Raw genomic sequence first — 26,399 nt, 5'->3', positions numbered from 1 at the left:
TTTGTGTAGTGCTAGAAATGGTGTATATCTGCACTGAATAGTATGGGGGCTGTTAGCAATAAGTGGCTATTAAACACTTGAAATGTGGCAAGTGTGAAGCACTGAATTCTTTTTTGCTTCTCTCTCTTTCTTCATTTGTGGTGTTGAGGTTCGAACCAAGGTCCTAAGCATGCCAGACAAGAGCTCTACCTCTGAGCCACATCCCCCACCCTCTCTCGTTTTAATTCATTTAAATTGAAATACCACATGTAGCTAGTAGCCACTATGTTGGACAATGAAGCACTGCAACCTGCCTTAAGGGTGAGGACTTTGCTGCACTTAATTCTATGAGTCTAGAACAGTGGCTGGCAGATAGCAGGAGCTCAGTTAATATTCAGATCAGCGACTGAGTCTTTATAGCAAGCTAGCCATATAAGTATTATTCCCATTTTCCTGTCCAGACCACTGATGCCCAGAGAATTAATGTATCTTGATAACTTCTAAGTGATAAATCCAGTTTTCCCTGACCTTGATCTTTCAGCCCTGCCTCTGTTTGGTACTGGGGATTAAACCCAGGAGCACTCCACCAGAGCTATATTCCCAGCCCTTTTTATTTTTTGAGAAAGGGTCTTGCTGAATCATTCTCAAGCTTGCAATCCTTTTGCTTTAGCTTCCTGAGTTATTCAGACTACAGGTGTGAGCCACTGCACCTGGCCAAGCTTATACTGAGTGTGTGTGTGTGTGTGTGTGTGTTGGGCTTTGAACCCAGGGTCTTATGCATGCTAAACATGAGTTCTACTCCTGAGCTGTACCCCTAGACTCAAGCATGTACTTCTTAACCATTCCAAAGGGGTTTCACTAAGCTCCTCTGGGTACTGCCACTTGAATAAGAGGCAGCCTGTCAGGCCCTTCTCAGGGCACGCCTGTCATTGGCAGCTGCAGTATAAGCTCCAGGGTTCTCCGTGTCTTGGTTTTGCTTTGCCCTTCCTTCTACTGAAGCAGCAGCACTGTGCTCTGAAGCTACAGACAGAAGCACGGAGATGCATGCAGACAGGAAGAAGAAAGGAGTGGGGATGGGAGAGAAGGTGTAGGAGACTGGTGTCCTTTGTCGGCAGGAAGGGGGTGCCTGAGACGAGCACTAAACTCCTTCAATAAAGAGGCATATGCCTTTTCTAAACTTTTATTTATGAAATGCTTATTGAACTGTTACGAAGTTAGTGTCTGTCAGCAGGCTGGTGGAGGGAGTTAGTGTGCCTTCCTCCCTGACCCCAGTGGGGGCTGCAGCCAGAAGTGGTTCTATCCTTCCCTCCATCTTGGCAGCAATGGGCTGAGAGAGACCCTGGGGTAGGGAGGGAATCCAAGGGCAAAAGAAGGAGAGATGGGGAATGCCCAGGGTAGAGTCCCCTCCTCCTAGAATAAGAAGCTTGACTTCAGGTGTCTGGTAGGAATTATGCTTCTCTGGAGCAGTGGTTTCAACGCCGAGGCAAGGAGGATGAACCCCAAAGGGACCCTCTTCTGCCTCCCCAGACCAGGTTTGGGAGTGCCTCTTTGACTACTTTTCAAGTAAAGGTTCTCTATGATTTCTCTAGTCCCCTCCAGGGATGCCTGCTTCCTCAGATCTCAAAGGGCACACACCGTCAGTCCTCAGGGTTTAGGGACAGAGAGCCAAACATGGTAGAGTTCCACAGCTGGTGACCTCTCCCTGTCTGAAGCCTCAGCTATGTCCACACTTCTAGGGGTATCATCCCCTCCTTGCTCCCCAGCGGGGGCAGCAAAGACTCATCCTCCAAGAACTTGAGAGGGAAGTGAACCAGGTGGCCCTGGACCAAGTTGAGCTCAGACCTGGCCAAGGAAGGACTGACTGTGGCCAGAGGTTCCACGGTCACATATTCCCGGAGAGTCCGCAGGGAACGGGTGGCATTAGACGGCAGACAGCGGAAGATCTGGGGACAGGAAAGCATGGAAGCCAGTTACACTTGAAGACGCTTGCACAAGAGTCTAAGCTAACTGGCCTAGACTCTTGACTCCCCTTACCACTTCTCAATATCCCCCATGTTGACTGGGGCCACTAAATCCCCTAATAGTAAATGCTCCCTACTCAAAAGGCAAGTCCCCCTCCCCCCCATCTCCTTTCTGAGAATGACTGTTTCTCTCCACCCCACCTTCAGCAAGATGATTCATCAAATCCCCAAGGCCAGCCCCCCCTCAGCTCCCACCTGCTCATAGATATTGGCATTGTTCTCTGCTGTCTCTTGCCACAACTGGAAGAAGTCATCACAGATAGGGTCTCGAAGATCCAGGTCTGGCCGGGCATTTGCCCCGAGAATCACACTATGGAAGAAAAGATCCGGATGGGGCCAAATTAAGATTTTTTTTTTTCTTTTTTTTAGTTGTCAATGGACCTTTATTCTATTTATTTATTTATTTATAGGTGTTGCTGAAAATCAAACCCAGTGCAAAAGCTCTACCACAGCCAAATTATGATCTTTAGAGAACATGAATATCAGAAAAGTTATAGTATCTCTACCCTGGTACTTCAAACTAGATGGCACTATTAAACTGTAAAACAAGTAAATGAGTCCAACAGAACATTGATTTGTCTCTATTTTTAAATTTTTTTTTCTTTTTTTGGTGTTCCTACTTTGCTGATAGCCTAAACTGGATTAGCCTGCCTCCTGGGAAACTGAACACTAGCTCTAGGCAGTTCTCACATCTGACTCAAAAGGCAAGTCCCCCTCCCCCACCCCCTCCTTCTTGCAGCACCCCACCCAGCTCTACCTGAAGCAGTGCTTCCGCAAGCTCAAGGCAAACCTGCCAGCCTGATATTCTGCCCCATCCATCAGGGATGGCTCCATCTCTGTGTCCTCAATCAGCACCGCCAGTTCGCTGTCTCTCTTCCCCAGCAAGCTCCGGTCATTGATGTTCGCAGAACCTGTGGTAGGTGCAGGACATGCTGCATCTGCCTTGGCCCAGGGGCATCCTCAAATATCCCATCACCTTTATCAGAAAACTGGCCTGTGGGCAAAACCTCCCTTGACCCTCAACTGTAGTCTCTGTCATCCCTTGTCACCCCTCTGCCTCTCTCCACCCTCCTATTGATGCTAGGGGCCCAGATCCAAAACTGACCAATGATGACTGTCCGGTCATCTGCAATGAGCAGCTTGCTGTGGATATAGATGAGTTCTGAGACTGGGTGCCCGCCCAGCTCTCCGTGTGTGCGGAGCCCGCAGATGGACATGTAGTCCCGCCACGCTGTCCCCACTGTACATAAGAGAGGATGGGGAGTGAGGTGAGAAGTACCCTCTATGTGCAGATGGGGCCCTGTCCCACCTCTCTCCTCATTTCAGAAGCCCTGCCTAGAGTCTAATCTGTACACTTCTCTTGGCAGTGAAAGGCCACCTGGAGTCTGGGTAGCCCCAGAAGCACAGAAGAATGACAAGCCCCATGCAGTGGCAAAGGCCTGTAATCCCAGCACCTCGAGGGGCTGAGACAAAAGGCCAGCCTGGGCAACTTAGTAAGACCCTGTTTCAAAAATAAAATGAAACTGGGAGCAGTGGCACACGCCTGAAATCCTAATGGCTCTGGTGGCTGAGACAGGAAGACTGTGAGTTCAAAGCCGGCCTCAGCAACACTGAGGCACTAAGCAACTCAGTAAGACCCTGTCTCTAAATAGTAAAATACGAAATGGGACTGGGAATGTGGTTCAGTAGTCAAGTGCCCCTGAGTTCAATCCTTGGTACCTCAAAATAAATGACTGAATAAATGAATGAAATTAAGCAAAAAGAGCTAGGGAATACTTCAGTGGTAGAATACCCTTGGATTCAATCTCCCCAGTACCATAAAAAAAATAGAATGACAGCCTCCTTTCCTTACTCCCAGACCTCCAGCTCCCTAAGGTCCCTCTCCCCAGAGGTCTGGTGGGGGCTTGACCCAGTCCCCAGCACTCACTGGCTGCTTTGAGGCGATGCAGGATTGAATACTCCCCACGACACAGGGTCCTGAGAGGAAAAAAAAAAGGTGAGGGAGGTGGAGGCTGGGCAGGGGAAGGGAGGTTTCAGGAGAGGTGGACCTCAAAGGTCTAGCAGGAAGGAGTCAAGACAGAGTTAGGAGGGGGCATGGGCAGAATGAGACGCAGAGCCTGGCTGTGGTCACCTGTAAGTGAAGTGCAGAATGGCCTGGATGGAGTTACCTCCACCCGTGGAGATGTCACCCTCGAAGCCAGGGAGCAAGGGCAAAAGCACGTATACTCTGAAACACTGTCCCTGCCTGGGGAAAGGGGCAGAATCAGAGGTGTGACCGTCCTTTAAGTGAACCCTACCCACTCTGGCTGGGCTTAAACCATGCCCACTGTCCCCACCATCCTGAGTCCACCTTACTTGTGGGCCTTCAGGATTCTGTCCACAATCTCATCGCCCACCTTGTTCAGAACCGTACGCCCATCTGAGCAGCTAATGAAGAACTGATTCTGGGACAGGGACCAGAGAAAGACATCAGCAGCCTGGCCCCAAGCCCTGTCCTCACTCCCCGCCCCCCAGTCCCTAGCCCAGGCCTTGGTCTTGCACTTCCCCATCTAGTCCAGGCCCACCTACACCAGCCCTCCACGATCACACTTGCACTCTCAGCCTCTCCCCTGGGACATCCCTTCCATCATCTTTCTCCACCCTCACCCCCATCAGACCTCAATGTAGAGGAAGTGCTGGCTCTCCCTGATGGTGTGCAGATAGGCATTGAGGATAGAGTTCTCCAAAGTTCCTGCTGACCAGCGGTCCACAGACCGCAAGACCTAGTGGCACAGTGAAAATAATGTGGTTTCTAATCCCAGAAGAGGTGGAATCTTGAGAGCTCTCACAACAGGGAACATGGGTGGGGCACTGGACTAAGGGTAAAGGGAAGAGTGATCTGGCTGAAGTCAGGAGCCTCACCTGCACAGTGGTGCACTGTCCCCCAGGGAGTGTGAAGGGGAGCTGGTGTGCGGTGCTGGTGGACTTAGGCAACAGGTAGGGGTACACGGGTATCTTGTACTTGGCCTTGGTGGTCTGAGGTAGAGGGATGGCAGAGTTAGCAGGAGGTGGGCAGCTAAGCCTGGCTCTCCCTCCCTACTTCCAGATGCCCTGGAGGAGTGAGTACCTTGGTGAAGTTCCAGCGCTGGATGAAGTGCCGGGCGAGGTCTCGGGCAGCTGAGCCATGGATGACCACTCCAACGTCCCGCCATGGCATCCGTGGTGTGGTCTCCCTGTCAATGAAATCTGGGAGCCCCAGGCGAGTCAGGGGAGAGGTCAGGCTGGTCTCTTGGGGATACCTGGGGCAGGAGGAGGAGGAGGAGGAGGCTACCAGATGGAAGGCTACATTATCTTTAACCATGTCAACCAGTTCTCAGTCCCAGCCTCAATTTCTGCCCCTGCTCCAAGCTCTTGGAGGCCTTGCAGGAAGGAAGCCTCACCTTCAAAAGGCCGGTCCAGCTGCACCCAGTCCTTGGTGATAAGATTGCTGTAGTCCTTGCCCAGCCAGAAGAATTGGTTGTGAGAGAGGTCTGGGGTGGTTGCAGAGTCTGGGCATGGGGTGGGAGGCTGTAGGGGCAACATGGGGCAAGGCGAGGTCATGGGGCCATACAGAGCCAGGCCAAAGAGAAGACAGGAACACTGAAATAGGCTGAGAGAGACAGAGACAGTAGGAATGAAAGAGAGTTTGATCCTTCATCCCTCCCCTTCAGCTGCACTTTTAGTTAGTGAAAATGGGGAAGAGACTGGGCTATAGTCTTTTCAAAGTGGGTTCTTGGGATTCTAGAAAGATTGAGGGTGGGCAATGCTTGGAATGACTGGAGGGGGAAGGGTAGAGCTGGGAAGGCATGTGGATTTCGACTATCTGAGTTTGGGGGGAATCTCAGGAAGGCCATGGGAGAATTACCTGTAGGGTGGTTGATTCAGAGGAGTCTCCAAGGTCAGTGAGTCGATAGTGTAGATCATCCCAGCGGCCATAGGCAAGGTCCAGACCCCCCAAGAAGGCCACCACTTGGTCTACTACCAGAAGTTTCTCATGATGAGCCCACAGTGTCACTTGGTCTGGGTGACGCATCACCTGGAGCATGTGTAGAGGAAGGAGTTCGTGAGGGTGGATTTAGGTAAGAGAAGATGGAGAGGGAAAGATGGAAGGATGAGACCTCCAGGAAGGGGGCTTAGAGGGGATGGGGAAGTGTGGTGAGGAGGACTCTTCTGTGGGAGGGGTCTCTGAGGCAGAGAGTCACCTTTATATTGGGGTGCAACAGCATCAGCATCCTCTTGCTATAGCCACTGTTGATGCCCAAGGCCAATTCCACTTCCTTAAACAGCAGTACAGACACACGGACACCCTCCTCCTGGTGGTGAATAAGGGAATTAAAAACCTGTACCTCTCCCAGATTGGCCCCTTTCTTCCCTCCCTTCTTCATGTTCAGGATTCCTATATGGCCCTCCACCCTGCCTGAAGATCCTAGATGCTCTGCATGCAACACTGCCTTAATGCTTGCAGCAAACTTAAGACCAACTTATCTACTCATCCACTCATGTATCCACACGTCTACCCACCTACCTTATCTATCTATCCATCTTCCCAACCATTTACTCATCATCTTTTTTTTCCTCCCTGTGGTGCTGGGGATTGGACCCAGGGCCTTCTGCATGTGAGGCAAGCACTTAACCAACTGAGCTATATCCCCAGCCTACTCATCATCTTATCTACCATCTCTCATTCATTCCCCTTCCCACCCACTCTGTATGCCTCCATGTTTCCAACTCATATTCTTCCATTCATCTCCTTTTCCATTATCTATCCATCCACTTACCCAGTCACCTTCCATCATCCATATAGCCTTCCTCCCAGCTATCAACATCCACAAATGCCCCCTTATATGACAGGTGCTGTGCTTTGAACTAGAACTAATGCTGTTTATCAGTCCAGTACGAGATATACACGTACACCCCAGGTAACAATAACATGCTATGGGTACCAGGAGCGAAGTCTGCCAGTACTGAGAAGAGGTGATGTCTGACTGACACTGAGCCAGGACAAGCATATTTCCCTCCCCTGAAGTCTCAGATTCCCTATCTTATCCCTTGCTGCTGTCCTTCCAATCAACCTTCACCCACATGCAATCCCACCATTCCTCCTTTCTAGCCTGATCACTTTCCTCACCGCCTTCCTCTTGAGCATAATGTCCAGTCTCCAGTCGTCTGAATGGGCTGGACGCTTCAGGTAAATCTCAGGACTCAACCTAGGATTCAGGGCAGTAGGTAAGAGGCAAGCTGAGCTCCAGCCAGGCAGCCACTCTTTGCTTCACCTGTATGCGGATCTGCTACGGGTCTACCCTACCCTTTCTCTCATAGGTCTTTCCCCACTCACCACCAGTCTGTGATGAAAATCTCTTCTCGAGCTCGAAGGATGGCATCTGCTACAGCAGCAAAGTAACCTGCCCCATTCACGAACCTGGGGGGAGGCCAAGCCAAGGAGGTCAGGGGAGGTAGAAGCCAGAAAGTTCTGGAGAGTGAAGATGGGAGGACAGTCATAAGTCAGAGGTGAAAGCAAAGTCAAAGATCAGGAATTATCTGAAAAGTCAGAGGGTATCAAAGTGGGGTTTACCAGTATGATCTGCCAATATGAGCTACATTAAAAAAATGATAAAAGACACAATAAACTAAAGAAACGGACTAAAGACTAGGAGGATTAATATATTACACATAAAGAACTCCAGCAAATTGATTAAGAAAAAGACACTGAAGAATGCAAAGAACAGAAAAAATTAAATTTAAAGGTCTGGAGCTGTAGCTCAATGGCAGATGCTTGCCTGGCATGCATGAGGCACTGGGTTCGATCCTCAGCACCACATAAAAATAAATAAATAAAAGTAAAGATATTGTGTCCATCTATAACTAAAAAAATGTTTAAAAAATAGTTAATAGGAAAAGATATGCAAACAAGAAACTGAAATTAAAATGAAATAACTTTTTTGGGGGGTAGTACTAGGTATCAAATCCAAGGCCTCATGCATTCTAGGCAAGCATTCTACCACTGAGCTACATCCCAGCCCCATATGCATACACTCTTCAATACCATTAAATATACATAGTAATTTTAGTTCTAGTAATATACGCTTTTTTTTTCCTTTTTGTTTGTTTGTGGTGATGCTGGGATCCTAACCCAGGGTTTTGCATGTTTTACCACAGAGTTACACTTCCCTTTCTAGGAATACATATTCTAAAATGCTTAGGCAAAGACTGTGTTTATGGAAATATTGTCTATGAGAGTGAAAATAGGAAAGAACCCAAATGTTTAATCTCTAATACATGTAGTAAGTGGAGGGGAGTTGCAAGAAGAAGATGCATATATCATTTATGTTAAAAAATAACATGTGCATGCACTTATAAAAATATGCAGGAAAGGATCTAAGAGGATAAATATCCACTACTGTCAGGGTTATTTCTGGGAAGAGAAATGGGATTGCTGGGACAGGTATAAGGAAGGAGTAAGGAGGAATAGATAGAGTGTTATGTAATGAGTGAGTTTTTTTTTTAATATTTATTTTTTAGTTGTAGGTGGACACAATATTTTTATTTCATTTTTATGTGGTGCTGAGGATAGAACCCAGTGCCTCACGTGTGCTAGGTGAGAGCTCTACTTCTGAGCCACGACCCCAGCTCCAATGAGTTAATTTTTAATCTGTCTTTTACTTATTGTGTTACTGAATTTTGACTTTTTGTTTGTTTGTTTGTAGTGTTGGGGATCAAACACAGGATCTTGGGGGGGAAAAAAGTACTAGGAAGGTATTCTACCACTGAGCTACATCCCTAGCCCTTGACTTTTTTTTTTTTTTTTTAGTACCAGGGATCAAACTTAGGGGTACTTAATCACTGAGCCACATCCCCAGCCCTTTTTGTATTTTATTTAGAAACAGGGTCTTAATGAATTGCTTAGCGCCTTGCAAAATTGCCAAAGCTGGCTTTTAACTCAAGATCCTCCTGCCTTAGCCTCCCAAGTGGCTGGAATTCAGAAGGCATGTATTACTGCTCTGGGCTAGCCCTTGACTTTTTTTTTTTTTTAAGTTGTAGATGGACACAATACCTTTGCTTTATTTATTTATTTTTATGTGGCCCTGAGGATCAAACCCAGTGCCTCATGCATGCTAGGCAAACACTCTACCACTGAGCTACATCTCAGCCCTACCCCTTGACGTTTAATAACTAACAGTCTAGGATGGTGGTAAAGAGCAGTCTTGACCCCGTCTTCCCACATTTGAGTCCCAGTTCAAGTGTTCACAATGAGTGTGACCTTGGGTAAATTACCTAACATCTCCTTGCCCCAGTTTTCTCATCTACAAAAGAGAGACAGCTGCACCTACTTCACAGAGTTGTGAGGATCCAAAGGTTAATGCATATAAAACAATTAGTTTGTGGAACAAAGGAAATGCTATGTAGTGGTAGCTATTGTTAGTTCTTGTATTTTTTTTTTTTTAATCTCAACACTACCTCCAAGAAAAAATTCATTCCACCACTCCCCTCTGCCTGTGGTAAAGTCTGACCTCTTGGCTTAGCACACTGACCCTGCAAGATCAAGTGCTACTGACTCCTAGGCTCTTCTCTGACTGTTCCTCTCTGCAGTAATAATCAGTCTTCACGGTTCCCAAACATGTCAAGCTATTTCTACATTCTTTGCCTGGACTGCCCTTCTCCATTTTCTTTATCTTGCTAAAGCAAACCTCAGGATTATCCCTTCTGGAAGTTGGTTCTGACATTCCATTGCCGTGGCAGATGCTCCCCCTCTGGGCTCCTTACACTATCTATCATGCTTACAGCAAGTTCACATTGTTTTATTATTAGATCACCTACTTCCCTAAACCAAAGAAGCCTGTATCATTGCCACCACTGGATGGGCATATAGTAGTACTTAGAAAATGCTTAATAAATGAAGGAATAAATCAGAGAGATTTGAGGAGATCACAAACAGAGAGGGTTCAGCTGGGTGTGGGTGTTCAGGCCTGTAATCCCAGCAACTCAGAAAGCTGAGGCAGGAGGATCTCAAGTTTGAGGCCAGCCTCAGCAACTTAGTGAGGCCCTAAGCAACTTAGCAAGATTTGTCTCAAAATAAAAAATAAATTGGACTGGGGATATAGCTCAGTGGTAAAGCACCCCTAGGTTCAATCTCTAGTATGAAAAGAAAAAGAAAGAAAGTAATAAAAGATAGAAAGAAAACAAACAAAATCAGAGAGATTAAAGAGTTCCTAAGAGGTCAGCAGTTAGGAAGGAGGGGAGGTCAGCAGCATCAATCAGTGTGGTTAAAGCAATCTGGGAAATTGGAGGAATCAAAGTGGGCATTGGAATCAGAAGGTGTCAGAGCAGATAAAAGAGAGGGTCAAGAACTCAGAGAAGACCAAGGGGGTCAAGAAAGCCACACACAAGCTCAGAGGGATTTCAGTGTCTCACCACCGGGCTAGGGTCCCAGGCCTGGGTGGGGCATAGCTGTCATGCCGGTGCAGCTGTAGGAAGTCTTTGCCTGGGCCCTGTGCCAGCTCAGTGATCTCCTGGCCCCACCACCGTGCCTGCCGGTAGCTGCTGCACTTGAGAATCAAGGACCTGGACAGAAACAATGAGATGAACCACCTATGGTCTCACCCAGAGACTTCCCAGCTTTGGCTGTTACTTTTCTTTATTTTTCCTTTCTTTTTTTTTGGGGGGTGTAGGAGGTGGGGGGACTGGGACTGAACCCAGAGGCACTTTACCACTGAGCCATATCCCCAGACCTTTTTTATATTTTATTTTGAGACAGGGCCTCACTAAGTTGCTGAGGCTGGTCTCAAATTTGGGATCCTCTTGCTTCAGCTTCCTGAGTTGCTGGGAGTACAGGCCTCCACCTCTGTGCCCGGAACTGGTTATTACTTATCCCCACTTCCTTCCTTGCCCCTAATCATAACTCCATAGACACAGGGCATACACCTACCTTACTCACAGTTGTGTCCTCAGCAACTAGCACTGTATCAGGCAATTAGATTTGTTGAATGAATAAATGAATGAATGCCATTCCTCGTCTTTTACATTGGGAGCCCTTCCTCCAGGCTTGTACTAATCCCCATGTCCTTTGGTCCTGACTTTAAGAGCATACCAAGCATCTGGCTGAACTTGTTCCCTGCTTTAAAACTGTAGTGGATCCTGAGGGTGGGGGTAGAAAAGCCTTCCTCTCCTGTGATGTTTTCTGCTAAACTCAATTCAGGGCCATGAGCTATTCTCCACTCACCAGTTGACTCTCACACCAGGGAGCTCTTACCTGTGGGAGGTATCGATCCGCACCCCATACCGTGCCTCTGTTCTCCTTTTCCCCACCTGCACCTCGAAGCCAGGGTCAAAGAGCTGAACAAATGAGATGGCACCAGTCTCCAGGCGCATGTACAACAGGAAGGAGTCTTTCACCACCAGCCACCTGGAGCAGGAAGGGCTCTGTGCTTTCTTCCCTGCCCTCCCAATCTCCCTTCTCACCTGTATCCACTGTCTGGCTGCTTAGCCTGAGCCCTCACCTCTTGGACCAGCGGTAGCAAACTTGGTCTCGGCCACAACAGGTGAAGCCAGGAACATGGTGACCACCGGAGCGCTTCCGGATTACCCCTTCCCTGCAGGAACATCAGGAAAAGAGAGATAGATGCTGGGTGGGGACTCCAGACTCTAGCCTACCCTGCATTGCCTGCCTTGTTCTCAGGCAGGGATAGGGATGTGTGCAGATGGCTAGGTGAGGGGTCCATACACTCACAGTCCTTTGGAGCCCAGGTCTGGGATAAAAGAGAGCTGGCTGACTTCCAGGAACTCTGTCTGCAAAGGAAAACAAAAGCTTGGAGGGAAGGCCTGACTTTCAACCCCTCAAACTATAATAAGTGATTCTGAGTTAGAACACCCCCTGCCTCCTGGGGGTCTAATTATCCTGCTCCACCTCAAAGGACCCAGGCATCCAGTCTTTGGACCTTACCATAGCATGGTAGTTGCGATAGAAAGACATGGTCAGGAGATGATTGAGGTAATTCTCCAGGTACTTCTAAAGTAAGGATGACAGAGAGAGAGACAGATGAGACCAGAGACCTTTGCACACTGCATACCTTTCCAGAGGACCTCGTGTCTGCTCGCACCTGTTTGCTGGCTGCATGTCTGGTGGAGCCCTCAGGACCTGCTCGGGGTAGAGAGGGCATCTCTCTGTTGGCTGCCTCTCGGCCTGGAGAATGGGCAACAGCAAAGCTGTGGAAGGGGTGGGGTGAGGCTCAGGTAAGAGTTGCAAGGCTTGGTGCCTAGACAGTGAAGGAGGGGTCTTGGAGGAGGGGAGAAGGCCTAGATGCTGGCAGAAGGAAGGCTCCCTACCCTGGGAATGGAGACAAGAGAAGGGAAAGGCTGCCAAGGGTATTTTGGGCATTCAGCCCAGCTGAGATATTGGCATAGAACCATGGAGAGGGAGAGCTGAGCAGAGAAAGTTTCCTGGTAACCAGGTCAGGGGAGGGGGCCCACCAGCTAGAGTTGGGGGGAAGAAGAAAGGTTATAACTGGGGGTGAAACAGGCAGAAAAGTGATATCTGTCACAGGAAAGGGGCACTTGCCCTTCACAGGAAGCAGTGTGGTCCCCCTCACCGAGCCAGAGGTAGAAGACTCATCAAGACTTTGTGTCTCAGGAGGTCCCGATGCAACTCTTGGAAATGACGGAACTTCTTCTTGGTTGTCCATGTAAAGTCACCATGAGTCAAGCGGACAGAATACAGAGTGCAGGTTCCTATCTGGGGGTGTGAGAAACTGAATCCATGTCCCCTGATTGGGTCCCAGTCCCCCAGTCTGGCCAGGATTCCCTCTAAGCCCCTCCCAGGTGCCGGCCCAGCCACCTTGGATCCACTGGTGTATCTTTCAGTGCCCACCACCTGGGCTATGACAGGGACCCCAGGGGCGAACACCAAAGGGTGTACTTTCAGAGGCTGAAGGTGGTAGATAGCCAGAAAGGGATGCATTCGGTCAGCTGGGAAGAAAAAAAAAGGCCAAGGGTATAGAATCCAAGAGGCCCCAGCACCCAGACCTCCCCTCCCTCAGGCTCATACTCCCTGTGTACCTGGGTCCTCTCCCTCCCTCAGAGTGTCCACCTCATCCGGCTCCATATGTAACTGGCTGGAGTCCAGGTCGTCCCCAGAAGGGAAGGGGCTCTCCAGGGTCGCTGTCATCCTAGGAATATGAGGAGGCCTCAGCAAAGTGACGTGACCTTCAGAATCTGGCCCCCATCCTAAGCTCCATGGTCCTCATCTTTTCCACTCATCTACCTCTGGCTGACTCCCAACCTTTCTCTGATTACAGACCCATTGATCTAACAGCCCCACCAACCCTCGAGTAACCTCCATCCCTTCCTGCTCAGGTCCTTCATCCAGAACCCTTCAGCCCCGCCCCTCGTCCCTTATTCAGGTCCCGGGGGAACACCCAGACAGGCCCGGATGGCCAGGAACTGGGGTATCGCAGAAACCTGGGGAAGGAGTCCAGGGTGGTTAAGAGGTCCCGCGGGGCTCAAGCCAGGCCAGACCAGAAGGGAGAGAGGGTCCAGGCGGGAAGGAGGAAGTTACGCGGTCCCGCCCGGGAGAGAAAAGCCTAAATCTGGGCGTGTGGTTGAGTCAGAAAGCCCAGCAACCCCAGCCCATTCCCGTCCCCGCCCGATTTCCGGGGCCGGGACCTCTGCGGCGCCCCCTCCCCGGCCCCCTCACCCTGACTGCGGGAGCCGGCGCCCTCGCGGGTTCGCTAGCACAGGGAGCACAGATGAGCCGGAGCCAGAGCCCACACCCCAGAGGCCGGGGCGGGGCCGGGGCTCAGGGCCTGCCCTTGGGGGCGGGACGGCCCCCCAGCCTCACCTCCGCGGGATTCTCGTCTATTCAGTCCCGCCCCCGCCGTCCTCTGCCCGCCCCGCTGTCCCTAGCGCCGCAGTGGCCCCAGGGCCGCCCATTACCCGGGGGCGCCATCTGCCACCCGTTTCGTGCGCCCTGCAGGCGCTGTCGGCCGGTTTGTCCACCCGTCCCGCGCCGTCTGTCACACCTTGTTCTAAGGCCACCCAGAGAGCACTCAACGCTGCGCACATTCCTCCGCTCCGGCTTCGCCCCCGGCCAGGCCAGCCGCGAGCTCTGCCTGGAATCCTGGCGCAACGCGCCTCCACCTCGGGAACCTCCTATGCCCCCTTGCTGAGCAGGCTGCGAAACCACCTCGGGCCTGGTGGAGGGAATTGGGGAATAAAAAAAAACCCGAAGTGTGGTGGCTGCAGAATCATTGCTGTGTGAAAGTTTGCATTCTTTCATTCATTCACAAAACATTTATTGCGTGCAAGGTCTGTGCCAGACACTGAGGGTACAATAGTAAACAAGAGCCTCAGAACCTGTTATGCTGGAATTTACAAACTAGGGAAAAACAGGATATTTTTTCAGATCCTAAGAGTAAAGCTATTTCTTTCTCTCTCTCTCTCTCTCTCTCTTTTTTTTTTTAAAGAAAATTTGTTATTTCAATAGATATTTGTGTTGTTTCTAGTTTTTGTCCATTCGAATAAAGCCTCTATGAACATCTTTGTGTGTCTTTATGTGCACATGTGTTATAATTTCTCTTAGGGTGGAGTTGCTGGATTGTAAAAGCATGTTTAATTTAAAAGAAACTGCCTTGCTTAGCATGCATCAGGCCTTGGGTTTAATCTCCAGCACTGAAAGGAAAAAAACAAAATTGTCAAGCCTCCTTCTAAAATGACTATTCCAACCGGGCTTTATTCTGGAGGCTGAGGCAGGAGAATGGCAAATCCGAGGCCAGCTTCACAATTTAGCCAGGACCCCCAAGCAAGTTAGCAGAACCTTGTCTCCAAAAAAAAAAAAAAAAAAAAAAAAAAGGCTGGGGATGTGGGGATGTGGCTCAGTGGTTAAGCACTTCTGGGTTCAATCCCCAACACCAAAACAAAGAGCAAAAAACAAAATATTTCAAATTACATTTTCAATACCAGTGTGTGGTAATTCCAGTCATTCTTCAGCATAGCCAACATTTAATATAATATTGTCAATCTTAAATTAGTCATTCTAAAATAGGTGCATCATTGCAACTTCATTTTATCTCTTTTTTTTTTTCCTTTTCTTCTTTTTTTTTTTTTTTTTTGGTATGGAGGATTGAACCCAGAAAGGCTTAACTACTGGACTACATCTCCAGGCCTTTCAATATAGGTCTCTATAAGTTGCTTAGGGCCTCCATAAATTGCTGAGGCTGGCCTTGAACTTGCAATCCTCCCTGTTTCAGCCTCCTAAACTGCTGGGATTACATGTGTCCACCAGCCACTGGGTCCAGCTTGTATGTCTCTTAATATTATGATGTTGACCATGTTTCTTGTTCTTACTACCATTTATATATATTGGGTAAACTGCCTATTCAAGTTTAAAAGAGAGAGAGAGAGACAGAGAGAGAGAGAGAATTTTTTAATATTTATTTTTTAGTTTTCGGCAGACACAACTTCTTTGTTTGTATGTGGTGCTGAGGATCAAACCTGGGCCGCACGCATGCCAGGCGAGCACGCTACCACTTGAGCCACAACCCCAGCCCAAGTTTTTTGCTGATTTTTAAAAATCATGTTGTCTTGCTGGATTATGAGAGTTTTCCATATATTTTGGATACAAGTCTCTTCACAGAAGTACATATTGTAAACATTTTGTCCCAGGATGTGATGACTTTTAAAAAAAATTTTTTTTCAGTCCCAGGGTTCTAGGGATGAATCTGGGGCACTTTATGATTGAGGTGCATCCCCAACCTTTCTAATTTTTTTTTTTTTGAGACAAGGTCTCACAAATTGCCCAGATTGACCCCGAATTTGCCATCTTCCTGCCTTAGTCTCCCCTGTTACTAGGAGTACAGACATGCTCCACAGTGCTCTGCTCATTTTCTTAACAATTGTACCTTTTGAAGAGCTTAAGTTTTTTTTTTTTGTTTTTTTTTTTTTTGTTGTTGTTTTGTTTGTTTGTTTTTAAATGGTTTATTCTTTCTCTTTCTCTATCTCAGTGCTTGGGGTTGAGCCCACACATGCTAAGCAAACACTACTTCTGAGCTACACCCCTAGCCCTGTGGTCTATTTAAACAAACAAACAAACAAAAATAGACCAAAGGTCAGTAACAATTCCTCTTTTTTTTTTTTTTTTTTAAGGTTCTGGGATTGAATTCAGATGTACTCAGCCATTGAGCCATTGAGCCACTGAGCCACATCTCCAGCCCTATTTTGTATTTTATTTAGAGACAAGGTCTCACTGAGTTGCTTAGTACCTCGCTTTTGCTAAGGCTGCCTTTGAACTCGTGATCCTCCTACCTCAGTCTCCTAAACCACTGGGATTACAGGTGTTCGCCACTCTGCCTGGCTCCCTATGGTCTATTTTAATAATAGAATATTACTTAGCAATAAAATGAATAAAGTGTAAATGGTGTAGCCCACTTTAGAAAATAGTTCAAGCGAGGCATTCCCAGTACTGGGTATAGGGGAAGAAAATAGTTTAAATTGTTAAATGTAGAGTTACCATATGACCAATAATTAGACTCCTAGGTAGATAACCAAAGAGAAATGAAAATAATCCCTCAGAAAAATTCGTGCACACATATTCACAACAGCATTACTCATAATAACCAAAAAGTGGAAACAAGCCAAATGTCCATCATTTGGATACAAGTCTCTTCTTAGAAGTACATATTGTAAACATTCATGAATTAATCTCTGTACAATGTAATGTTATCTCACCATGAAAAGAAAATAAGTACTGATACATACTATTAGTAACATGGATGAACCTTGGAAACATTAGGCTAAGTGAAAGGAACCAGACACAAAAAGCCACGTGTAAGATTCCATTAATTTGAAATGTTCAGATTAAGCAAATCCATATAAACAGGAATGACAAGAATGGTTGACAGGGCTGGGGAGAAGGACAAATGGGGAGTAAACTCTAAAGAGGACAAAGGTGCTGGGGATCAAACTCAGAGACTTGCACACTCTAGGCAAGTTCCCTATCACTGAACTACATTCCCAGCCCTGAATTGTGTATGTTAAAATTGTGCATGTCAATTTTATGGTATGTGTGTTATATTTCAATGAAGCTATAAACCATATAAACTGTTAATTCATACCACAGGGATGAATTTCAAAATCATTATACTGAAGTAAGCAAGACACAAAAGAGTAATACCAGATAATTTCCTTTATACCAAGTCTTAAAACAGGCAGAACCAGCCAGGTATGATGGTGCAACATTGTAATCACAGGGACTCTGTGGCTGAGGCAAGAGTATTGCAAGTTTGAGGACAGCCTGGGCAATTTTAAAATTTTTAAATTTAAATTTAATTTTTTTTTTTTTGGTACCAGGTATTTAATCCAGGGGTGCTTGACCACTAAGCCACATCTCCAGCCCATTTTTTTTTTTTTTAAATTGTGAGACAGTGTCTTGCTAAATTGCTTAGAGCTTCACTAAGTTGTTGAGGCTGGTCCCAAACCTGTGATCCTCCTGCCTTAGCTTCCTAAGCCACTAGGATTACCAGTGTGTGCCACTACATCCAACCAGCCTGGGCAATTTAGCAACACCCTGTCTCAACATAAAAATTAAAAAGAACTAGGGATGTAGTTCTAAATAAAAAGGGCTGGAAGCCAGGTGTGGTGGCACTGTCTGTTACCCCAGTGACTAAGAAGACTGAGGCAGGAGGATTACAAGTTTGAGGTCAGCCTCAGAAATTAAGCCAGGCCCTAAGCAACTTAATGGGACTCTGTCTCAAACTAAAACATTAAAAGGGCTGGGGATATATCTCAGTGTTAAAGTACCCCTAGATTCAATTCCCAGTACTAAAATAAATAAATAAATAGATAGATAGATAGGCTGGGAGATGTAGAAAAAAGTAAAAAATAGAGAAGGCTGGGGATATAGCTCCGTGGTAGAGTGTCTCTAGGTTCAATCCTGATTACTGGAGTGGGGTGGGGTGGGAACAGACAAAACCAATCAATAGAAATCCAGTTACTGGCTGCCTGTGTCAGGGTATGGGGAAAGACTGACATATAATGGGAATTTTCTTTTATTTTTTTGCAGTGGTAGGGATTGAACTCAGTACAGCTAGGCAAGATCCTTCCCTCTGAACTACATCCTATGCTCCCAAAGGAATTCTTTAGAATTTTTTTTTTTTTTTTTGTAGTTGGGTTTGAATCCAGAGGTGATTTATCACTGAGCCACATCCCCAGTCCTTTTTATTTTTTGAGACAGAGTCTCACTAACTTGCTTAGGGCCTAGATAAGTTGCTGAGGCTGGCCTTGAACTTGCAATCCTCCTGCCTCAAGACTTCTGCGTCGCTGGAATTACAGGTGTGTCCCACCATGTCTGGTTATAAGGGAATTGTTTAGGGTGATAGAAATCACTCATATTTTGATTGGAGTTGATGATTATATGAGTGTATATACTGGACAGAACTCACGGAACTGTACATTATGTGTATTGAATTGTACATACATTTTTACTTCAATGGTTGTAAAAAACAAAACAAAACAGATTTCTAAGTCAGGCCATATAGTATAATAGTGCTTCCTAAAATTTCCCACGGAATGGTACCCTTAGGCAACAATGATGCACTATTTGCTGAGTTTTACTCCAAGGCACTTGGAATTCTTGGCTAGACTGCTCTCAACTCAAAAGCTCCCAGACTAGGCTCTGGCCAAGCTACACAGGCTGAGGACATCAATGCCTGGGAATATGGTTGGAAAGCTCAGTGTAGTGGTTAATGGAGTCTTCTCTGTAGTCAGACAGACTTCGAGTAGGGTTGGGGAGGCATGATTCCATTCCTGCTCTGCAATAACTACCTCTGTGACCTAGGGCAAATTATCTTATCTCTTAGTGCCTCTTTCCTCATCTGTAAAATCAGGACAGTAATAATAATAATCTTAAAAGATCATTGAGTTCTAGGGGTGTGGTTCAGTAGCAGAGTATAGGCTTAAGGGCCTGGGTTTGTTTCCACCCCCCCCCCATCATTAACATGATTAAATGAGATAAAAATGTAAGTCTCTAGCATCTACTGGGCACTGCATAATTAATCAATTACAACTATCCCCATAAAAAATGGTCAAGAGTGCTGGGCACATGACACTGTACCTGTTGTCCCAAGGAGTCCAAGACCAGCTTGGGCAACATAGTGAGACCCCCGTTTCAAAACAAAGAAATAAACATAAAAGGGACAAAAGCTGCCAGACCATTTAATGAGAACATAACATTTCCCTGTCTAGTAAAGTTTCTCATTCACCTTCGGTACTCCCTTTTTTTTTTTTTTTGTATCAGGGATTGAACCCAGGAGTGTATAACCACTAAGCTGTATCCCCAGCCCTTCTTATTTTTTATTCCAAGATAGGGTCTCACTGAGTTGCTAAGGGTCTTGCTAAGTTGCAGAGACTGGCTTTGTACTTGTGATCCTCCTGCCTCAGCCTCCTGAGCCACTGGAATTACAGGTGTGTGCCACCATGCCTGGCTCAACTCCAAATCTTATTCTAAACTTAAAAAAAAAAAAAGTGTTGGCTAGGTAGCTCAGTGTAGAGTGCTGGTGGCAGGACAAGCTAGCATGCGCAAAGTCCTAGGTTCAATCCCCGGTACAGAAAGACAGGAAGGAAGGAGGGAAGGAAGGGAGGGGGGGGGGGAGGGAGGGAAGGAAGGAAGGAAGGAAGGAAGGAAGGAAGGAGTGAGTGTGGGCAGGCTGGCTAGCCATATAACTTAGTGACAGAGCACATGCTTATTAGCATGCACAAGGCCCTGAGTTCAACACCTAGAAGAAGAAAAGAAAGAAAATACAGATTCTCAACCCTGGCAGTGTCTAGCCTCTGGCACCAAGTTCTCAGGCATTGTTCTACTGAATTTTCACCAAGTCATAGCAACTCTGTGTTTATCTCTGCCATTCCATGCTACAGCCACCCCCCCACCCCATTCTGCTGCTTTTACATGAGTATCAGAGAGAAACTCAAAATTAAAGGGGCACAAGAAATAAATGTCTGAGGATGTAGCTCAATGGTAGAGAACTTTCCTTGCATGCTTAAGGCCCTGGGTTCAATCCCAAGTAACACACACACACACACACACACACACACAGGTGTCTCAATGGGGGGTATTCTCTCCCATTCCCTCCTCCTCCCTGCTCTTCCCCTTCTATCCCCTGGCGCCTATAATCACCAGGCAGTCTGAGGCTAAGTGGTAGTTTTGCCCTTGGTGGGGGGGCTTAGAAACCACACTCCTCCCCTTGGGGCCCTCCTGGCCATTCCCAGCATCCTGGTCTTCTCCATTGTTGAGATGGGTCTGAAGGGTGTATGGTGTTTCCCATGGTGTGGGTGCCGGAGACAACGGGGGACTGAAAGAGGAGCAGGTATGAGGGTTAACTGAGGGAACAGGGGGATTGTTAGGCATACAGATAGACAAGTGTACGGGGAGAAAGATAAACCCTCAAACCAGCAAAGGAAAAAGGATCCTGTATCTCCCTGGTTTGGAGGTGGATTCCTCACTTTCTCACAAGACTGGTTAAAGACTTTGCAGAGTCCAATACAAAATGGAACAGTGGTGCCCTGTGGCAAAATTTAAAAACTTCAAGATGGTGACAGTAGACCACTATTCCAAGCGTGGGAGACTTTCTGAGCAGGAGAGGGACTTAGGGGGATTTTGCAATTGCTTAGACTGCATGCCTGTGAAGCCAGCCTTGCTTTTAAACATCCCTGCTGCTGCCACCAACTTCCCTCATCCCTCAGACTCCCAGGACAATTTCTTTCCTCTTCAGCTACTGATGGGAGGTGGTGTGGGGGGGGAGTTGAACCCTAACCACAATCCCTTTCTTCCTCCTCCAATCTCCCTTATAGGCCTGGGTTCTGCTGCCCCTCCAGATTCCAGCCCAGCTATCACCCCCATGGTGACTGAGGGAGGGCCACCCTCCCCAGGGGCTGGTGCCTACTTCAGCAGAAAAGCCCGACTCTCCTTCCGCCACCAGCTGCATGACGTAGCATCAGCCAATGACTCCACCATTTGAAGGGAGGCAATCAGGGGCTGAACCTCCAGGAAGACTTGGAAACCTCCCTTCACCCCATTTCTCAATGGTCCCAGTGTCTGGCTCCCCCAAATCTATCATGATCTTCTCATTAAATTCTTTCAGACTTTCCAAGTGTTCTGTGTATGACTGGAAGGTTGGCAGGGTCAAGGCACTAAGGCTGAGTATAAGGCTGAGGTGGGAAGTGTAGCATCAGGTGGGAGTGGGTCACAGGAATGGTGACTATGAGGCAGACCCCAGGTGTGCTAACAGGAAAGTAAATTTGCTGAAACCCAGCTTCAGAGATGAGTGTGGTGAGAACAAGTTTGGGGAGGTTGGTTTGCAGGGTATGGTGGCGCTTGCCTGTAATCCCAGAGACTCAGGAGGCTGAGGCAGGAGAATTGCAAGTTCGAGGACAGCTTCAGCAATTTAGCGAGGCACTAAGCACTGGTTCAAAATTAAAATAAAATAAAAATAAAAGGCTGGAGATGTGGCTCAGTGGTTAAGCATCCCTAGGTTCAATCCCCAGTTTGGGGGGGCAGATTGTGGGAGATTGGGCAGGACAGATGGGATTAGGGAGCATATCATTCAATAAATATTTGGTATTAACTGCCTGCCAGATATAGAGAATGTATCATTGAATCAAGAAGAAAAAACTCTATTTCTATTTCTTTCTTTCTTTCTTTTTTTTATCTGACTTTCTAGTTCAGGGAGAAGACAAGTAAACAAATAAGCATGACAATATGAGATACTAACAAGAAAATAAAACAGGGTAATGTGAAAATGAGATGGCAGAGGATGGTGTTTCTTTAATTTCAGATGGATAGGAAAGGCTTTTCTGAGTTGAGACCTGAACGACAAGCAGCCAAGTGAAAGCTGGGAAATGAGGTATCAGTGTAGGCCACTGACTCTAGCATACCACTCTGATGCAGGATAGGAGTGAGGCTGTATATATGTGGGGGAAGGGATATATGGTAAATTTCTACCTTCCACTCCATTTTGCTATAAACCTAATACTGCTGTAAGAAACAGTTTCAAAAAAAAAAAAAAAAAATCAGGCTGGTGTAGGGCTGCACACCTATAATCCCAGTGACTGGGGAGGCTTGAGTCAGGAGAATCACAAGTTGGAGGTCAGCCTTAGCGACTCTGCTGGACCCTTAACAACTTAATGAGAACCTGTCTCAAAAAAATAAAAAGGACTGGGGATGTAGTTCAGTGGCAAAGCGCCCTGGGTTCAATCCCCAGTAACAAAGAATAAATTAAAATTTTCACAGGACTGGGGGTATAATTCAGTGGTAAAGCTGTTACTTAGCATGGATGAGGCCCCCCAGGCAGAAAAAACAGTAAATGGTAAGGTTGTAGGAAACTAAAAATAAGGAATGACTGGAGTGTCAAGGTTAAGAAATTTTTGATCTTCAAAGTCTTGGTAAGGAGCCAAAATATTAGTCCAGGTGGTACGGTAAGACATTGAAGAATGTTAAAGCAGGGAAGCAACATGGTCTCATGTTTACAAAAGTTACTTCCCTTGCTGTATGGGAAAAGGACTGTCCTAAGGGCAAGTAGGAAGCAGAAAGGCCATTTAGGAGGTTGTTGTCATTCAGAGATCATGGTGGTTTGGATCAGGATAGTGATATGGAGATGGTAAGTAGATGAATTCTATGGATACTCATCTCTACTGCCCTCTAAACCCCTCCAGGGCAGGATATTATGCATACTAGAACAAGGTTTCCAAATGTATCTTTTATCCCCTACACTGGAGAAAAGAAGACTAAACATTTGTCACTGTCAAAAAGCATCACTGAATTCCTTTAGGTCCTTGAGTTGGAAGGAACAGAATCCATTCTTAGCCTTCTGTGAGAATGGTGACTTTCAGAGCCAGTCTAAAGCATTTAAATTCCACTTGCAGACAAGACCAACTTCTTTCCCCTGAAGCCAAGGAAGTACATTGCTATGTCCTGACCACAAGATGAGGTAACAGAGGTATGAAGAAAGAGAACCATGAGGTGAGGCTAAAGGAGAGTTCTTCTGGTCTTGGGCCAGTAATCACTGATGATGACTGGTATGCCAGGAGAGATGACCTCAATCTCAGAATTCTAAATTCTACCTTGGACTTAAACATAGAGGGGTAGGTATTGTTGATAGCCCTCACATTAACCATATTCTAATAGTTTAAGTAGCTAGAAATGATAGAGAAAAGGAAATACGGGGATAGTTTGGAGAAAGAGGTTTGAAAACCAACCATGTAGCTGGGGGCAACCATATAGCATGTGTCACTGTTGGTCATCAATTCTAACAAACACACCACCTGGTGTAGAATGTTGAAAGCAGGGGAGGCAGTTGTATGTGGGGACAGGCATATATATGGAAAAATCTCTAACTTCCACTCTATTTTAATGTAAACCAATACTTCTCTAAAAAAGTTCACCAAAAAAAAAAAAGCAAAAACAAATCCTTAAAAAAAATCAGGTTGGGTGCAGTGCATACTTCTACATGCTTGTAATCCTGACTATGTGAGGTTTGAGATAGGCTGGCAGTGAGGTAGGAGGACGGCAAGCATGAGGCCAGCCTGGACCCTGCTGGAATTACAGCTCAGTGGTAAAGCACTTGCTTAGCATGTAGGAGGTTCTGTTATGATTAATCCATAACACCACAAAAAGACAGAGCAAAGAAAAGAAGGGGGAAGGGGTGGAGAAGGGAAAGAGGAGAAGAGAGGAAGAAAGAAAATCACACATGCAAAAGCTTAGTGAAGAGTGGTGGAACATTCATAAACTCCCTCAATCTCCAGTGTAACTCCTCTTGAGTTTGGTGCAGTGGTTTGTACAAACTACTAGTGGGCCAGACAAGTTCAGGCTTGAGGTTAAGAAAGGAACCTCAAATTACAAAGACTCTCTTTGACAAACTGTTTATTAAATTCTTATCGGTACGGGGTGAATATTATTACATCCTAGAATCGCAGACTTAGGGAGGTGGTAAAGTAGCAATGGTGAATTTGGGTATCTGGTCTCCCAAAAGTACCTGCCGCTCTACCCCCGATTCTTCAATGGCTGCCAGGCGGATCACCCCTCCACTGGAGCCATCCCGTTCCATAGCCAAAGCAAGAGCTGTGGATAAAAGGAGGAAGTTGGATTTGGAGTTAGTTGCTGGGAGTACTGTAATAAATGAGAAATGTTGGCCTGGCTTGGGTAGGGAGGGTTGACGACCACAGGCCCAGAAACCCAAGTTCTCACCATTGGCAGTGAACTGCAGACACTCTTCCTTAGTCATGCCTTCACGGTAGGTAGCATCAACATAGCCATAGATATATGAACTCCCAGAGCCTCCAATGGCAAAGGACTGCCTTACCATCATACCTCCCATGGGAACTGAGTATACCTGCCAGACGAAGGAGAACAGTCACAGTGTATACCCTTCTCCCAGCACATGTACATCCACCTTCCCATTGTGGGATCAGTCTGGAGAGAGTTAATGGTAACTGAGGTAGAAACTGAAATGAGAAACAGAAAATGGTCAGAGTAGAGAAAGGATCTAAGGCAAGGCTTCAGTGCTGGAGTAGATTATCTCACCTGTCCTCCTTCTTGAGGATCCCAGCCAGCAATGATAATTCCCGCCATCAGATCTTCCCGGTATCGGTAACACATCTCCTTAAAGAGGCTGGCTGCTGTGTGCACCAATGGAGGCTCATTCAGTTCAATGCTGGAGGGTTAGGTGGGGGTTACAAAGAAAGCAGTCTTAGGTCCTGACAGTGAGCCCACTTAGTGCCTCAGGTCCCAGTTCCCTTCCCATACTTGCTCCTTCCCTGCCCACAAGCACCTGTGGAATCCAAGCTGATAAGTGACAGCATCTGCTACAGCCTGGGTGTCAGCTGCAGAGCCTGAACGGCAGCAGAAAATATGGTCATGAATAGGAGTCAGCTTGTCAGTCACTCGATTGGCGATATAGGACCTGCAGGATGGCAGAATAGTGAGGGAAAGATCCCACCTGCCTCCCACCTCCATCCCATCACTATCCACAGGGGAATGGGGGGTACCTGGGGTGTGTGTGTTTTCAGGGATAGGAAACCAGTATTGCTTATTGGTTCTCATACAAATGGAAGTAGGCTAGATGGAAAACAGACTTTTATAAGGATGAATGAAACTATAGAAATACAAGCTGGGATAAATCTTTCTCTCCAGGTAGACGAGAAATTTCCCTGCCCACATTAGTCTGGAGGATTAAGGATGGGCTGGCAGGGCTAGGGATGCGTGGCTCAGTGATAAAGCACTTGCTTGGCTGGCCACAGGTTCAATTCCCCAGCACCGAAAGGAGGGAAAACAGGATGGTCCGGCAGGCAAGAAAGGGAAAGATGGGAAAATCTTTCATAAATCTGTCCTGAGCTCACCCAGTGGTTGTTCTGGAGTCTGCTCCCAGAACCACACCCCCGTCAAATTGCACAGCCATGATAGTGGTCTGAGAAAAGGGAGAGAAGGGTGAGTCTAAACTTTTCCACATTCCCCAACATACATAAACCTCAACAATTCCCTCCCCAGATCCCATAATACAAAACTCGTGCGCCGCGGACCCATTTTCCAATCCTGTCGGGGCCTCTACATTCCTCAAAATACCAGAATTCCAACCCTCAAGCTCAGAGGTTTCATTTGCCCTGAAAGATAGAATTTCACGCTTCAACCCACCCTTTACTCCCCATCACCAACGTACCACACCACTCTAGTATCCTCAGAATACCTCTCCCTCCGCCGTGAGCATAACACAGTCCACCTCCCTTCTCAACCCCACTTGGGCTTTATCCTCCCCAGTTGTGCACATTTTCTGAATCCTGACTCCTTCCTCACCCCTGTGGAGACTTCCCGGTTTTCCCAGTCTGGGGCGACAGCCTCCCGCCCCCAGGCGGGTGCGGGACCCTCTCCTCGAGCAGCAACTAAGGTGGCCGCCATCTTCCTCCTCCTGTGCTGCCACAAAGCAACTGTCGTAAAGCGCTCTGTCACTCTCTTTGAGGCCTTCTGGGAGAGAAATCATGCCGCGGTTGACGGCAGAAGGGAAATGAAAGTAGAGGGTAGGTTATTTTGCGACAGTGAGCACTTGATGGCAGTGTGTCAGGCAACAAACTAAAGAGAGCGGGGCAGAGACACAGCGAAAAGAGAAAGTCCTGCCTTGCTGTGGTGGCGCACGCCTATTACCCCAACGACGGAGGATCGCAAGTTTGAAACCAGCCTTGGCAATTTAGTGAGATCCTGTTTCAACATAAAATAAAAAAGTTTTGGTGGATGTAACTCAGTGGTAGATCATTCCTGGGATCAGTGCTTAGTACAGGGGAGTCCGGAAAGCAGGGGATGTTGCTCGGAGGTAGAGTACTTTTGCATATGCAAGGTCCTGCGTTCAGTACTGG

At 47.0% G+C, this 26,399-nt stretch overlaps 3 protein-coding genes across 9 annotated transcripts; 1 reads left to right on the top strand and 2 right to left on the bottom strand.

Moving 5' to 3' along the window:
• Positions 1-1,145: 1,145 nt before the first annotated feature.
• On the bottom strand, positions 1,146-14,024 carry Pld2 (phospholipase D2). 6 transcript variants are annotated; one of them, XM_046425081.2, is made up of 25 exons: positions 13,944-14,024; positions 13,068-13,177; positions 12,847-12,977; positions 12,602-12,744; positions 12,113-12,218; positions 11,956-12,021; positions 11,743-11,801; positions 11,513-11,605; positions 11,266-11,418; positions 10,428-10,577; positions 7,354-7,437; positions 7,147-7,225; positions 6,221-6,331; positions 5,884-6,054; positions 5,420-5,546; positions 5,107-5,225; positions 4,902-5,015; positions 4,658-4,762; positions 4,356-4,444; positions 4,132-4,245; positions 3,928-3,977; positions 3,106-3,240; positions 2,758-2,911; positions 2,196-2,310; positions 1,146-1,922 (listed from the first exon to the last, which is right to left on the bottom strand). In XM_046425081.2, the coding sequence occupies exons 2-25, from the start codon at positions 13,174-13,176 to the stop codon at positions 1,698-1,700; spliced, it is 2,802 nt and encodes a 933-aa protein (XP_046281037.1). In that variant the 5' UTR covers position 13,177; positions 13,944-14,024; the 3' UTR covers positions 1,146-1,697. The 6 variants fall into 6 exon arrangements, with proteins under 6 accessions (XP_046281037.1, XP_046281035.1, XP_046281038.1 ...); XM_046425079.2 differs by lacking the exon at positions 13,944-14,024 and adding an exon at positions 13,705-13,811; XM_046425082.2 differs by lacking the exon at positions 13,944-14,024 and adding an exon at positions 13,705-13,811 and having other exon boundaries at positions 2,791-2,911.
• Positions 14,025-20,295: 6,271 nt separating this feature from the next.
• Positions 20,296-21,019, top strand: CUNH17orf114 (chromosome unknown C17orf114 homolog). The gene is made up of 2 exons (XM_046425012.1): positions 20,296-20,368; positions 20,853-21,019. The coding sequence occupies exons 1-2, from the start codon at positions 20,296-20,298 to the stop codon at positions 21,017-21,019; spliced, it is 240 nt and encodes a 79-aa protein (XP_046280968.1).
• Positions 21,020-23,902: 2,883 nt separating this feature from the next.
• Psmb6 (proteasome 20S subunit beta 6) lies at positions 23,903-26,000 on the bottom strand. 2 transcript variants are annotated; one of them, XM_058572789.1, is made up of 6 exons: positions 25,846-26,000; positions 25,395-25,462; positions 24,827-24,958; positions 24,580-24,709; positions 24,244-24,388; positions 23,903-24,137 (listed from the first exon to the last, which is right to left on the bottom strand). In XM_058572789.1, exons 1-6 carry the CDS (start codon positions 25,945-25,947, stop codon positions 24,073-24,075), a joined length of 642 nt encoding a protein of 213 aa, XP_058428772.1. In that variant the 5' UTR covers positions 25,948-26,000; the 3' UTR covers positions 23,903-24,072. The 2 variants fall into 2 exon arrangements, with proteins under 2 accessions (XP_058428772.1, XP_046280998.1); XM_046425042.2 differs by having other exon boundaries at positions 23,903-24,117.
• Positions 26,001-26,399: the final 399 nt, after the last annotated feature.

The sequence above is a fragment of the Marmota monax genome, unplaced genomic scaffold (genome assembly GCF_021218885.2).
Source record: "Marmota monax isolate L192 unplaced genomic scaffold, Marmota_monax_Labrador192_F-V1.1 WCK01_AAM20220418_F8-fsc00218, whole genome shotgun sequence".
Taxonomy (NCBI): Eukaryota; Metazoa; Chordata; class Mammalia; order Rodentia; family Sciuridae; genus Marmota; species Marmota monax.
Note: the sequence above shows the minus strand (reverse complement) of the source record. Positions and strands in the feature narration are given on the sequence as shown.